At 47.8% G+C, this 15,109-nt stretch overlaps 1 protein-coding gene across 3 annotated transcripts in view; it reads left to right on the top strand.

Annotated features, from left to right (window-relative positions):
• The window catches only part of Fam3b (FAM3 metabolism regulating signaling molecule B), a 31,799-nt gene extending 26,346 nt beyond the window's left edge, over positions 1–5,453 (top strand). For all 3 annotated transcript variants that reach the window (XM_021654839.2, XM_060370839.1, XM_021654838.2), the window contains 3 exons: positions 338–425; positions 1,359–1,491; positions 5,323–5,453. In XM_021654839.2, coding sequence (XP_021510514.1) covers positions 338–425; positions 1,359–1,491; positions 5,323–5,412 — 311 coding nt within the window. In that variant the 3' untranslated portion in view covers positions 5,413–5,453. The remainder of the gene's footprint in view (positions 1–337; positions 426–1,358; positions 1,492–5,322) is intronic.
• Positions 5,454–15,109: the final 9,656 nt, after the last annotated feature.

The following is a 15,109-nucleotide window of genomic DNA, read 5'->3' as shown; positions in this document are numbered from 1 at the left end:
CCTCTTGTCCCTGATGGTAGAGGTGGCTAATGGGTGCTTACATAAGCTGGGGCTGGAGCCAGGTTCAGGTTTAATTTATTCAGGGCTTTCCACTCTGTATGGCTTGCCTTGTTCCCATCTTTGTTTGTTTGCTATACCCCAAGTACTTGCTGCAAGTTGTCCATGTCCCCTGGGCTTCTCTAAGATAGCTTCCCATGGAGCCCCCGACATCACTCCTGAGGAGGTAGCCGAGGCATTGACTGTTCCCTGAGACCAGTAGAGGGAGCAGGGGGTGCAGAGTAGGTGGGGGCCTCCCTCACTGAGAAGACTGAACTGCTGTCTGGCCTTGATCCTCCAGACAACTCTGGGCCAATGGTCAAGTTCATTCAGAGCGCCCCTTTGAAATCCCTGCTGTTCATGGTGACGCACGATGATGGGAGTTCCAGGTGAGTGTGCAGCCAGCCAGGAGGAAGGCAAAGGCCCCTGGATCTGGCGACTCCTAGAGAGTGAGATGCTTTCATGAGGGAAGGGAAGAAATGGTCAGGGCAAGTGCCGGAAACCGCTCCCACACCTGCACCAGGGCATGTTTCACGCAAAGAGACATGTGCATACATATGCTGTGCACACATTCATGTGCTCACACACAATGCACACACATACTCAGACACACCTGCTTATTTGTACGCAGAAGTTTATACACAAGCTCACATGCATGCACACGTGTTTGCAGGCACACATATAAACACATATAACTATCTACCAGGAGTACTTATGTAACTCAGTGACTCTCTAAATACATCCCACTAGTTCAAAGAGCCTGTGGAAATACAGAAAGTGGGCTTGTTTTGGGACACTGGGCCTTTTTGCCCTCCTTCTGCAGCCTTCCTTGGCTCCCTCAGCTAAGCTGTTGGAGCATGAAAAAGGGAACATTTGCTATTTGCCTTCATCTTCCAGCTACTTGTGATGGATTTGCTATGTGCAAGCAGGAGGGCCCCGGGATGAGGTGATGCTGGTTGAGTGGAAGGAGAAGACAGGACAGTGCAACATTGCAACCTTCACAACTGAGAGGTCACTGGGCTCAAAAAAAGTACAAAAGGCTCCTGGATATGACCATATGCCCATTAGTAGGGTCACATGGTCCCCTAGCAATGCTGCCCTAGAGGTGAAACCCTGGGCTTTAGGGAGTCAGGCCAGTCTCTCTTCCATTCAGGACAAGTAGTGGGACACAGCCAGGACAGCCAGCCAACCAGTCCCACCCCCTATACGTACATACACATACATACATGCACATGTACATGCACGCAAACACACACACACACACACACACACACACACACACACACAGAGGAGGCCTTCTAATGCTTTCTCCTTTGACCCAGACTGCAGGCCCAAGCGAAGGATGCCATAGAAGCCCTTGGAAGCAAAGAAATTAAGAATATGAAGTTCAGGTCAAGTTGGGTATTTGTTGCAGGAAAGGGCTTTGAGCTCCCTTCAGATATTGAGAGAGAAAAGGTGAGTGTTTTACCCATTCCCTCTCAGACAAGGCTGTGGGGTGTAAGATGTCTCATCAACAGTCATTTATACACAGAGCACTGGCAGCCCATTCACTCTATTCCAGACTCCTTCAGTCTCAATGGAGTCTGCAAATGGGATGCTGGGGTTGGTTTCTGTCCCTGGTGTGGCCATGCTGTTTGGGCAGGAGCTAACCTTCTTTAGTCCCTCTTCTGGGGTAGCAATCACACAGTCACAGAGGGGACTGCCTGGGGCAGTTATATATGAACCACTTTTAATATGAACTGTCAAGTAGGTGTGGACAGAGTGGCTTTGGCTGATTGCCATCCTTGAAGGAGTCATCTGCGGCTTGATGCCTTCATTTATCGAAGAAACAGGCAAAGGAGGGAAGTGAGCAAAGTTCCGATGAACATCCCAGCTGATGGGGCGTGCTACATGGCTGTGCAAGGTCGATGCCATCACCCCTTTTTGACAGACATAAGTGGGTCTGAAGAGGAGACTGGCTGTACCACCAAAGTCCATAGCTCTGATAAGGCCATCTTCCTGCTTAGCTAGAATTCCAAAAGGGCAGAGCTTGCCCCTTCCCCAGGGTTACACCAGGTCACATGATTCAGCTTGAGCCTTTGCTCCCACTGTCTGGCATCATGGTTTAAAGAAGACAGTTGCAGCCAGGAGCAGCTGAGTCTCCTCTGGTTGGTATAGTATCTTCTAGGAGGAGGGTGACATCTAGGTCACTGTTACTGGCTCCAGAGATCCTGTCCCTTCTGCAACACCCTCATATCTGAAACAGGAACCTGGAGGCCATGATTAGGTTGACATGTGCCAGTCAAAGCATGTTTTCACCATGACCCCCGGTTAGTTTGTACACAGAAAGCCAGCCCTTCAGTGTTGAATATCTGTGGGCAGTGGAGGCCTCATGGTCACCTTCAAAGGGAGAAGGCTCTGGCTGGTGGCTCTCTAGGCCCAGAGAGATTGAAGGAAGACAGGCATGAGAGTAGGGCACAGGGCTTCAAGGTGAGGTTTGCTGAGAACACATGTGGTTTTGTTCAAGCTTCAGTTTTCCTTTGGTACCAGTGACTGTGTAGTGGGGGTTCAATGGGTTCCTAAGGAGGGGCAAAATGAATGGGGTGGGACAAGAGACACGAAGAATGAAGACCAAGACAGGCTGTGTGATCAAGGTCTTGTTTATTTGAAAAATTTCACACAACTTTATAGGGAGAAGGCAGGAAGGGAAAATGCATCAGCAAAGTAGTTTATGATACAAGAGATAGCAGGGTGGTTTATGATGCAAAATGCCACAAGAATGTTTGCTAAAAGAAATACCACAAGAATGTTAGCTAAGATATCTCAAGATGCTCTAGCCTGACAAGCAGATGTCTCATAAGTTTCTGGAACATAAATCTCTCACCCATGACCTGTTGCAGCTGTTGGTAACTTTCCAGTAGCTGGCTTTGGATCCCAGCAGTGGGGAGATACCCCACTTGTGTTGGCTTCTGGGGCACACTCTGAGAGTGAATTTAGGATTCCCTTCACTCCAAATGACCCATACCACAGACAGATGTCTTCTTAGGCTATGTGGACAAGCTAGTTCAAATCCTTACCAGCAGGAAAGGGATAAAGACACACCAAAGTGGGCTCAAGGAAGAAGGCTTAGGTCTCAAAACCTACTTCAAAGCTGCAGTCATCAGAACGGCTTGGCATCTGTGAGGACAGGCATAGAAGAGTGAGTAGAGCTAGAGTTCCAGAGACCACAAGGTTTCCCTCAGACCTGACCAGATGATTTTGTCTAGTGAACCAAGACCATCTCTTTAGGGGTGAATAGTTTCTTTAATAAAGTGCAGGGGGAACTGCATATCACATGGGGAGAAAATGGATTTGGTTCCCTGCCACACACCACATACAACAATGCAGAATGAGTCAAACACCTAAATGCGGCAGAGGTAAAACTGCCAACCTCTCTCAGCAGGATAGCAAAACAGGCAGAAATCTCCACCATCCTGGGCTAGTCAGCGGCTTCTGGAAGAGTGCAGTGTTACAGCAAAAGGAAAGAGAGAACACATTCAGCTTTAGAATTACAGAGCTTTCTGTTCCGAAGGACACACGAAGAAAGAAAACAGCCAGGCACCATGGTCTGTCATTTTAGCACTCAGGATGTGGAGGTAGACCAATCAGGAATTCAAGCCATTTTTGGCTACCTTTGAGTTCAAGGCCACCTTGGGCTGCTTGAGATCTTGCCTCAAACAAGAGCTACAAAGTGAGAAGAAAACCACAGAGTAATTGTAGGAGAAAAATATTTGCAAATAACAGACTTGTGTCCAAAATATATAAAGAGCTCTTATAATTCAATGATTAAAAAGATAATCCAATAAAAATAGCCAAAACCTCTGAATAGATAGATGCTTCTTCAAGGAAGATGTGCACACAGACTGATGACAAACTGTGGACAGAGGCTTAGTAGCCCAAGTCATGAAAACAAAACCAGCTCAGATCTCAGTGAGATGGAGCCTCAGGCTCACTGTGGTGGTTGTAATCCTAACTTGTAGTGAGACGGGTAACTGGTGAAGAACATGTACAAAGCCTAGAATTCTCGAGTGGCTAGAAGAGACGTAAATGAGGAACAGTGGCAATTTCTTCAAATTAAAAGAGACAGTTCCTCTTAGCCCAACAAGCTTATTTGTGAGCATGGCTTCCCTCAGGAACTGGGGTACAAGTTTACACAGTGTGCTCTTCCAGCCAGAGGGCAGTGTCAACATAGGCTAACCGTGAGGAATATTCAGCCCTGTCCGTACTGAAACTGCCATAAGCGATTGCATGGGAGATTCTTGAAAACGCTATGCGGAGTGACACAAGCAAAAGCAGATGTGATGTGTTGTATGCTTCCATTGTTAGACAAAATTTCTAGAATGAACAGATCCAAGGGGACAGCAAGTAGGTTAGTGGCTGCTTGGGGTGGGGAAGGACAGCAATGGCTGCTGCAGTGTGAGGCTTCTCTTTCAGGGGATGCCATGTCTTAGTGGTGGTGACCGGGGCATGCTCTGGGAATACGCTAAATGTTGTCAGCAGATGAGTTCCGTGGTATGTGAGTGAGGTTTCAATGGGGCTGTGGTGTAAGAAAAGGCAGTAGGCTAGGATGCTCCACTGCCAGTGAAAGAATTGAAGATGTGGAGTAAACTCCAGTGCGAATACATGTTTGCTGAGTGACAAGTGCTAATGCCCTCTGGCAGTGGCCTGTGTGGAGTCTGGACTGCATGGTCCTGTCCCCACAGCTGAGAGCTAGATAACGAGCTGTCCCCCTGGCAATGCACACCAAATGCACACTTACGTGGGTCAAAAGTAAACAGAGTGTGGGACCAGCTCACACTGCTGCTGTTTTCACACGCTCTTAGCTGCCCTATCAAGCCTCAAGCCGCACTGGCCACTGCACAAGACCCCCATCCTCTGGGAAAGGACTAGAGCTGCATTTAAAGGCTATTGAGAGACACTGAGCCTGGGTGTGGTAGTTCGGGTCTATAATCTCAGTACTTGGAAGGCTGAGGCAGGAGGAGCACTGTAGGTTCCAGGCCAGCTTGGACTACAGAATAGGATGCTCTTTAACTAAAGAAGCTGAAGAAAGGAAAGGGAGGCAGAAGAAAGGGATGGAAGGAGGGCAGCCAGGAAGTAAAGATGAAATGACAGAAAGAATGGGCTGGAGAAGAAAGGGGCATTGAGAAATGTAACCTCAGCTTGGGCTAAAGAGAGTGCTGCCGTGAGATTTCTGCTCACAGCAGACACCGATCCCGCAGATTTTGATGAGCTTAGTGGATAAACGACACCCTTTTCTTCCCCTCACAGATCAACCACTCAGATCCATCTAAGAACAGATACTCGGGCTGGCCAGCAGAGATACAGATCGAAGGATGCATACCCAAAGGGCTGAGCTAGCAATGTCTGGACTTCAATAAATGTGTTTTGTGCATATATGAGCAGCTGCAATATGCAGGAGTCTGATCCCTTGCCGTGCAGCTGGGGAAAGTGTTGATACTGACTCGAAGTTCGTTGTAAACCAGTAAGACACCGTTGGTTACACTGAGTCTCAGCAGCTGATGTTACCGGGCTGCTGTGTAGAGTGTAGGTGTGCGTAACCAGAAAAGCAAGCAGACAGGACTCGTTCTGGGGGAAACTGGATGGAGGGTGGAGAGGAGCAAAACTCTTGCTGGCTGCTGAGCAGCGTTATGCTCTTGTCTAAGTCAGGCCACTGTGTCCCCACAGCTCTTCAGAGTGTGCGCTTGCCCCACTGTCACTTGGAATGCCCGTGTTCCCGCCATTATCTCCTGGGGAATGAAAGAGCCCTTAGCCAACATTTGGTCACCTCACATTTGGCTCTTAAACTTCCCTGAAGGGTATGGATTTATTTGCTCCGCCTCTGTGCAAGGCACTGGTTGGCCAGGAGTGAGCCTGGCACTGTGCCTTGGTTATGAACCTCCTTTCAGGAGGGCAGCCATGTAGCTCAGACTCGGAGAGACTCCTTCCCAATGAAGCCAGTGGGTGGCACCTGTGGCCAGGTTAAGAATGAAGCCCGGAGGACAGACATCACTGACTGGAATCTGCTCTGAGCTCCTTCCTGTGCTGCCCACCAGAGGAGCCAGGAGCCTGCACAGCAGTGTGATTGGCTCTCTGGCCCAAGGGGTCTCAGCTTCAAGTAAGGGCATGGTTTGAGACGTCAGCAGAATGACCTCAACATGGGTGATGGTCTAATGGACAAGATGCTGGCTGCACAAGCATGGCAACCGGAGCTGGACCCCAAACCTTCATGTAAAAAGCTGGGCATGGTGGTGCACACTGCAGACCCCACACAGGAGGCCACAGGCCAGCTGGTCTAGACGTGAGCTTCCAGCTCACATTTCGAAAAAACAAGGTATTTGGGACAGGCAGATGGCCGAGTCAGGGAAAGCTTCCTGCATAACCCAAGTTCAGACCCCTGGGGTGGTAGGAAAAGGAGCTGTGGCAACAGTGCTGCAGTGCCAGGGCCCTGGGAAAGGCAGAGGCCGGTGGCTTCTTGGCTGGTCTGCAGCAGGAGCTCTGGGCCAGGGTGAGACCCGTAGAGGAAAACACTCTCACTTCTGACTTCCACACAGGCACATATAGAGGAATGTATGTATTTACACAATCTACACACAAACACAGCCACATACACAAAGGAATAAATTGTGTTAGAAGAAGATAGCTGACTTTGACCTCTGGCCTTGCCACAGTATGCACACACAGCATACATACACACATTTCACACTCACCATACACATACACACGTGCTTGCACACACGCATGTACGTACACATACACTCACATATGTGCACACACTCATCATGCCCACACTCACCATACACACCATATACACATGCACACACACACACCATTTATACACACACACATACACATATGCACACACACCATACACATACTCATCATACCCACACAACATACATACACACATACCACACACCTATGCACCATAAATACATGTACACACACACACACACACACACACACCACGGAAGCCAACAATACACACACACACACACACACACACACACACACCACGGAAGCCAACAATACATATAATGGAAAACACCTGCTACCCTGAGCCCTCCCCCCCCCGCTCCTTAATGCACAACCCATCCTAATCTCTTGTCGTCCAGCTGCTGCAATCATTTCTTCCTGAGTTGCACACTAGCATCCAGCTGCCTGTACCCTTTCTGTCCAGTGAAGATGCTGGAGAGAGTGGACAGGCAGACGCTTTCTGCCCTGCTCCTGCCTGGAAATGTGTTGCCAGTCTCCTACTGGCCCCTCACCCGCCCACCCCCGGCAGGCTGGCTCCACAAGGCTGACTGCAGCTGGCTCCTGGCTGACACCAAGAGAGAAGAGGAAGTTCTCAAAGAGGCAGCTTTCGAGGCAGGAGGAGGCACAAACTTGCCAAATTCCCCAGTTAATCAGGCTTTCCAGCATTCCCTGTATGTCTGTGTGGTGTGCACCAGGGAATGCTGGCTAGCTGACTTTCCTGGCAGCGTTATCATGGTCCTCTGTGGAAACAAGCCCTTTGCAAACCTGAGGAAAAGAGAAACTGCAAAACTGAGGAAAGAGAAGGCTATGGAGAGTCATTCTACTTCAGCAGGAAGACATGGCCCTCTCAAAGCACAGGAGGATGCCACCTTCCTGAGGAGTCAGTGGCTTCGAAGGATCCTTCCTGCTCCCAACTCTGTCATTTCTTTGTCAGGGGGCTGAACTGGCTGGGCACCTCAGCTGGGTGGATCCTGGCTTTGTGCTGTCCTGTCTGGAAGCAGTGCTGGTGTTGATGGGGTCCTGGCAGGACAGTTCTCCCAATTTCCTTTTATCTGAGGGAGAGGCTGAACCCCACGGGAAAGGGAGCTAGCCTTCTTGGGAGGGGGTAGAACGAGTGTTTCCAAGGAACCACTGTGCTGCCAGTGGTAAGACAGAATAGTGGTAATGCTTATCCATTCTTGGCTTCCCGTGAAGGTTGAGAAACCATAAAGAAACATTAAACATCACCTCTAAGCAGAAAGCACATGCTGACAGATGCCATGTGTAGCCACTGTGGGTTCATTTGTATGAAAAAACCAGGTCCATCTCTCCTGCCCAAGTTCCCACAGGGCAACAGGGTACCACTTTTAAGGTAGTATCTCTGCCATCATGAACTTTAAGGAGAAGCCTATAAGCATAGATGCTGGGCTCAGTTTTGGGGAGGCTGCCTGAAGATGTGGAAGTCAGCATGGGGCCCTCCAAGATTCTATGGGAGGAGAAAGCCAGGTGAGGCCCCTCTGGTAATCATGAAAAGGTTGGGTCCTGAGGATACAGAGCAGGACAGGGACAGTCTGAGCTTCCATAGCACCTCATCCCCCGCCAACCTGGGAGCAGCCTGGCATTCACAAATAACAAGGAGCTCCAGTGTGGCCCTGTGCAAGGATTAAACACGTAGTGATTAACCAAGAGTCACCAGTGATGCATTTGTGTCACGTTGAGGAAATAAAGAAAAACACTTCCCCTGGAGCCATTTAACTGAGCACAAGTCCAAATCAGAATTCTTCACTTCATGATCCCTGCATCTTCTGTCTCCATCTGTCTATGTGTGAGTCTGATTCTGTGCCTGCCTTCAGGATGTCTTGTGAGTCTGTCCTTACGTCTGTGTGTCTGACTAATAAAGGACTTTGCTGTGTATTTACTGAACAGCATTAAAAGCATCATATATTGAGGGACTAAGACACTATTTTACAGAAATCTTTAACAGAGTTTTACAAGAGACCAAGTGACTGGCTTTGATCAGTTCCAACTGATTCCAACTGACCCAAGCAACAAATAGTAGTGCAAACATCTTTGTTTACTAACGAATATCTATAAATGGATATTTATTTTAGAAGGTTGATTTAGAAGGTATATGCTGTTTTTAGCAAATGATATGTGTCTAGTTCTAGGTGGAGGGCATGGAAAAGCACACAATTTAAGATTATGTAGCTGTCCTGTCATTAGTCTGATGGGTCAGGCCCTTGTTCAGCCAGTGTTCACCTGAGCTGCAGAGAAAAGCCGGAAAACACAACTAGCCCAAACTGTGTCAAGGGAGGGCACAGTCTCTCCTGGAAGCCTTCCTGCTCCTCTGCAGGCTGTCCCGATTCTCTGAGGTTACACTTACCCAAAACGGATGGAATTAGCCAGACACTTGTTGTATGGCAGCTTATTCCTCCTTTTATGATAAGACTCCATCTCAGCCTTAGCCTGTAACCATGACGACTAAAGCAGCATAGCACAGTGGTTGCCAAGCCAGGGGGAAGTAATGCAGCTATGGACACACCGTAGGGAGGGTCAGGAGATAGATCTTCCTCAGCTACACGTGGCTTTGGGAGATGGAGCAGACATGAGTCGAGAGGGTAACTGAGAGCAGGTCTTCATGATGGAGCTTCTGTGAGGATGCCATGGGGCTGGAGTTTGAGGTGCTGCTGCTGTCTAGAGGGTCGCCCACACTCCTGTGACTGGCCCCTCACTTGTGTTCTATAAGCAAGACTGATGAATTCCTGGGTCTCACAAGTTAGACACTGGTGAAGTTGTACTTTTGTCTGTAGCAGCTCTCCTGGATCGGCAGGGCTGGCTCCTAGACACTCTGACTACATTTTCTTCATTTGCATACAGTTTGCATATGCTAGACTGGAAACCTTCATTTTTATGTTCTGTGTCACAGTCGTGTACTGGGATCTTGGCCTGAGTCTTTGCCCTACAAATCTAAGTTTCCTGCCTCTGCCCACATCCTTTCCCCAGTCCATTCTCTTTGTGCCCCTGCCCGACCTCAGGCCTTAGAAGTGTTTTCAGTGTATGACTTCAGGGTTGCTTTGAGGGAGAAATATGTTGGTTCACAGCCCCTCAGCCTCCTCCTTTAGTGTTGTATATTCTTTTACTTGCTGTGGTTTGGAGTTAGCAAAAGCAAAAATAAACAAATAAACAAAAACCCAAAAAACAAATAAAATCCAAACCCTTTGACTTTCCATTTCAGTCACATAAAGGCATCTGCATGGGATTGAGAAATGAGACAAACTTTAAAATAAATTTGTGTATGTATATATGTGTGTGTGTGTTTCTGTGTGTGCATGTCTGTGTGTCTATGTTGTGTAGGTTGAAGAACAAACTTGGGTGTCCCTGCTTAGGTGCCCTCTACTTCTTGAATAGGATCTCTCACTGGCCTGCAACTTTTGCCCAGAGCCCTCCCAGCTAACTTTTGCCCTGCCCTCCGGGAGCTCTCTTGTCTCTGCCTCCCATCCCACTGTGGCTGAAATAGCAGGTGTGCCACTCTGCCTGGCTGTGTATGTAGGTTTCGGGTATTTGAACTCAGGTCCTCCTGCTAGCATAACTGACCCACCTCTCCCGTCCCACAAAATACTGGCTTGTTCTTTTCATTTTTTGTTAAATATGGACCATGCCACTGAAAGTGAGAACCTAGAGACTTTAAGGCAGCCCTTTGTGCCTCAATTTCCTTCCAGCACGGCAGTCAAGCACACATGTGCATAGAGACTTTAAAGATAAAACTTGATCTGGAAACCTGTAACAGTCTGCATGAGACCTGTAAGTGGCAGTCTGTCCACAAAGCCCAACATAGCCATCTAGTGACAGGCATGTGAAACCACACTTGCAAAGGTACCCAGAAATGGGGATGGCAAAATGGGGAGTGTGGCTTCCAAAATAAAACCAAAGGGCAAGTGTCTCCCTGGTGATTAGAAAGCAGCAACCTGGGTGTTTGCCTATTCACTGCTTCCTCTCCTCCTAATGAAGTTTTGCTTATATTTTGTGACATGGTCTCATGTGTAGCTCAGTTAGCCTGGAACTCAAAATCCTCCTGTCCCAGCACTGCCCCCCCCACCTCCACTCCACCCCTCCACACCCTAAGCCCCACTACAAACCACCCTGAGTACGGGAACATACCACTGTACCAGCTCAAATGGTGTCTGAATGCTTCAGAAAGTTTTTCCATTTCCTCTTCCTGTGGGTGCTGTTAATAAGAGAGTACAAGTCATGGAAGAGCCTATAGTGTGTGCCTCTCCTGTCACATATGGCATATGGATGTGTGTGCATGTGGGCAGCTTTTCTTGCCTGTCTGTGTGGCCAGGGCTCAATCTTGGGCATCTTTCTCTATTGCTCTCCACCTTTCTTTTTCAGACAGAGTCTCTTACCAAACTTCGAGTTTGCCCTTCCAGCTAAACAGGCTGTCCAGGGAGCCCAGGAATCCACTGTCTCTATCCCCAACTTCCTCAGCCCTGGGATCAGAGATGGGTAATTGAAGTTATGTTATGTAAATATGTTTTTGTTTTAATCCCAAGTGGGAGATAAGTGGGGCTGCTTTTAGTTTGTCCATACCTGATAATTGCCTCATGCAGCTCCGAGAGGGGCATGGTCTTTGCCAGCTGGTAACAGCCTCTTGAGGCTGGGAGAGGAGCATGGTCTTTGGCAGCCACCTTAGTGGAATCCTGAAGACTCAGAGAGGGAATAAATACCAGCACCCAGGGAGAGCAGGGATAGGCTTTGAGGACACTTCACAGAGACGGTAGGAGGAGGAACGCTGTTTGTTCGACCCATTGCTGTTGCTGTGCTTGTCTGCTGTTACTGGTTTGCTAGGTACTCTGACGGCTGAGATTGGACTCTCCCCAAAGAACGTTACCCTAACTAGCCAGAACTAGCCAAAAATAACTCTGCCCCCTCTCCCTACTAACCTTCTTTCTCTCCTACCTAGTGTTGTGGGAAGGTATTAGGAGAGATAAGGGGCAGAGAGGAGAGAAGGAGATGTAAGAAACCCCATTAAGATTGTTACAATCAAGACACCAACAGAAATGCTTGTTTTTCACATGCTGCTAGGATCTGAACTCAGTCCACATGTTTTCATAGGAAATATTTCACCCACTGAGCCATCTCTGTTATTGTGCAGGTGATTCAACTGGCCTGCCTTCAGAGGCCTTCAAAGTCCTGGCAATGTTTTATGTCATCATCTGGTGCCACCAGCAGCAAGTGTGTGTGTGTGTGTGTGTGTGTGTGTGTGTGTGTGTGTGTGTAATAAAAGGACCCACCTGCCACTCCAGCTCTCTGGGTCTTTCTCTTGGTCTGTCTCTGTCTCTCAGTCTCTCTCTGTTCCAGCTTCTCTCCCCCCACCATGGCCCACTCTCTGTCTCCATCCCTGCAACAGGACCCCTTCGCCTTCCCACAAAAAACCTCCTTATACTAGATTTGTTGTGTGGCATGTTATTCCTTACACTATTACAACAATCTCCCTAGCCCCTGAATAGCCATTTTTAAAAACTAAAGCACAGTTCTCAGATGTTTAGCTTACTGAATATTTCAGCTGCTTCCAAAAGTAACCTCCTCTAGAGGCTGGCCCACTAGGGCATATCCTTACCACACAAAGGTTGTGCACCAGGTCCTGAGGTCTGGCTCAGCATGTAGAATGCAGGAAGGCTTCAGAGGTGGCTGGGTGAGCTGAGGGCCATGCCAGGGTCTCCCCTTGCATTCCAGCATGTTCATTGAGCTTGGGCCTTCCCTCCACTTACTTTATCTTTGGTATTTCCCAGAACCCCATATGTCCTGTGACCTGCAAGAACCTCAGAGCCATGAGATTAAAAAAAAAACAGTTCTGAACCCGACAAGCAGGAAGTGTTATTTATTCAGACTGAATCAGACATCCCACCCCCTTTCAGTGGTATACATCTTAGCAGGATGGACACGTACAAAAATAATATTATTCTAGAAAACTCCAGGGTGGAAGGCCCGGTATGTGTCAGCAGCCAGGAGCCACTCTGTGGCACAAATACCCCCTTGTTCCACACATATTCTAATCGTATGTTGATTTGAAATTAGTTCAGTGTCCCAGAAATGGAGGGAGATTCCCAAAGAAAACATTAACCAGTTAGAAGCATCTTCAGAAATACAATTTACACTCAAGAACCATGTATGAAAATATGAAGAAATGAGAGCTACACAAAATACACTATACAAAGTACTACTTTCTGCCTTTTCCAGAATTCGGCAGAAGGAGGCTCGGATCACTTATTTATTTATTTATTTGCAAAGTCTTACCATGTAATTTGGGTGGTGTGAACCTCACTATCTACACCAGGCATCCCGGATACCTACCTGCCTCTGCCTCCTGTGTTGGGATTAAAGGCAAGTGCCACCATACCTGGAGCATGGCTTATAGTTCTCCCACCAGAACCCAAACCTTGCATGCCAGAGAAGCAGGGAGTGTAGTGGCCCTTTCCATGACCAGAGAGCATCTTAAACCTTAAGGATACTCAACTGTGCAGTTGAATGGAGGCAAAAGGAAACACAGCCTTTTTACACTCTGAAACTTCAGTTTTCACTAGCATGTAAGAACCCCACATACTCTGTGAGTTTGAACTGAGTCCCTCTCTGGTGAGACTGTGTGATACTGCAGCAAAGGGGGAAAGGGTGGGGAAGCTATGTCTGTCTGTCTTCATCTTAGGAGGAAATTACTAAGTTCTCTCCTTACATGGCATTCTTCATTCAGCAGTACTCACCCTGGCAATGTGGGACTCTGTGTTTTCTTTCCCAGGTAGACAGGGCACAGATGCGAGGATGACAGTAGCAGGAAGGAGGCTCTGCCCACCCAAACTATTCTCCCAGGATATGTCTCTGATGGAAGCCATCACTGGAGGAATATGGTCATGGCTTTCAGAGTGGGTGGGTGGTCCAACAAGGCTGATTATCACAAGACTGCCCCGCTTCAGTTGTCAGGATTCCTTTCTGAGTAGACAGTCCCAAAAAGTATTTTGGCCAAGTCGGTGTGGCTGGAGTAACTTTCTCTTGCCCAGTGAACTGCCCAGCACACAGCTTTGACTGCTCAGCTTCAGGCCTGGCTCTGCTCCTAACTCAGGCATTCTGCTCTTACTAGAGTAGCCATCTTCTAAACAAAATAAACTGCCCTATGCTGAATGTCTGCTGGTGGCCAGTGATCAGCTTGAGGGGTTGACTTTGGAAATTCCTGACACGTAGGGCATGCTGAAAACTGGAGTGAAGTGGGTTGCCCACCCTGTCTGGGGCGGGGGGGGGGAACTGTACCTCTCTCCTGACTCCTTCAGCCCTTGTCCTCCTCTAAAAGTCTAGACTTTATCAGCTCCCAGGAATCTCTGACTTTGCTGATGAATTGACCAATCTGTGTTTGGCTCAGGGAACATGCAGGCTACTGCCCTCTAACATATTCTCTGTCAAGGTTGACTTCAATGCCTGGACATTCCTAAGACTGGGGATGGGGTGGGGGATAAAGTTCTGTAAGGTAAAATTAACACAGTGGGGAAATTTGAAGTTAAAAGAAAGCTAATGCCCAGATAGAAGAACATTTTCCTGAAGTGATAATACTGCTTATTCTGTGAGCTTATTCTAATCACATTAGGACTCTCTTAAATGCCCCCCCCCAAAAAAAACCCAGCTTTTCTCTCTAATTGATAAATTGCCACAAACTCAGTTCTATAATTCTTAAAATTTACTGGAGAGGAACATAATCACATATGTGGGCTTTTTTTCTGGCAGTAAAATATACAGTTTTGTATTGTGTGCTATTCCATTGTTTTTCCTTAGAAAACAGTGATGATTTTTTCCCCCTGTGGGTGTGCCAATAATCAATTCTAGTAACTTCATGCAAAAGAAAACATGCTGGGATGCCATCCAGCTATTTGGTTTCTACTAATAAAGATAAATGCTGTGAAACTCAATTATCCTTCTCTGCAAGACAGACTTCTGGGTAGCTGTCTATTCCCAGGGAGGAAGCTGGAATTCAAATCCCAACCAGGCAAGAAAGTGGTAGGACCAGTTTAACAAATCCCCATTCTTAATTAAATCAAGTAGTCCCTCCCTACCTCTTAAAGGAGAGGACAGAATCTGCTTTAGAAAACCTCTTCCGCAAAGCTGTGAAGTGCTTACTGTTGCTTTCTGGGAATTATTTTACTCTCGTAGTTTTCTGACCCAAGTGTATCTCTAACCCAAACCTCCTGATTTCAGGACCAGTCAGATAAATTCTTTCCAGAATACCAGAAGTGGGATGTGCTGGAAAGAGCACATCCCATGGCTGTGTGCAGCACATCGGTCT

The sequence above is a fragment of the Meriones unguiculatus genome, chromosome 17 (genome assembly GCF_030254825.1).
Source record: "Meriones unguiculatus strain TT.TT164.6M chromosome 17, Bangor_MerUng_6.1, whole genome shotgun sequence".
In the NCBI taxonomy this organism is placed as follows: domain Eukaryota; kingdom Metazoa; phylum Chordata; class Mammalia; order Rodentia; family Muridae; genus Meriones; species Meriones unguiculatus.
This window is presented reverse-complemented; position numbering and strand designations above follow the sequence as displayed.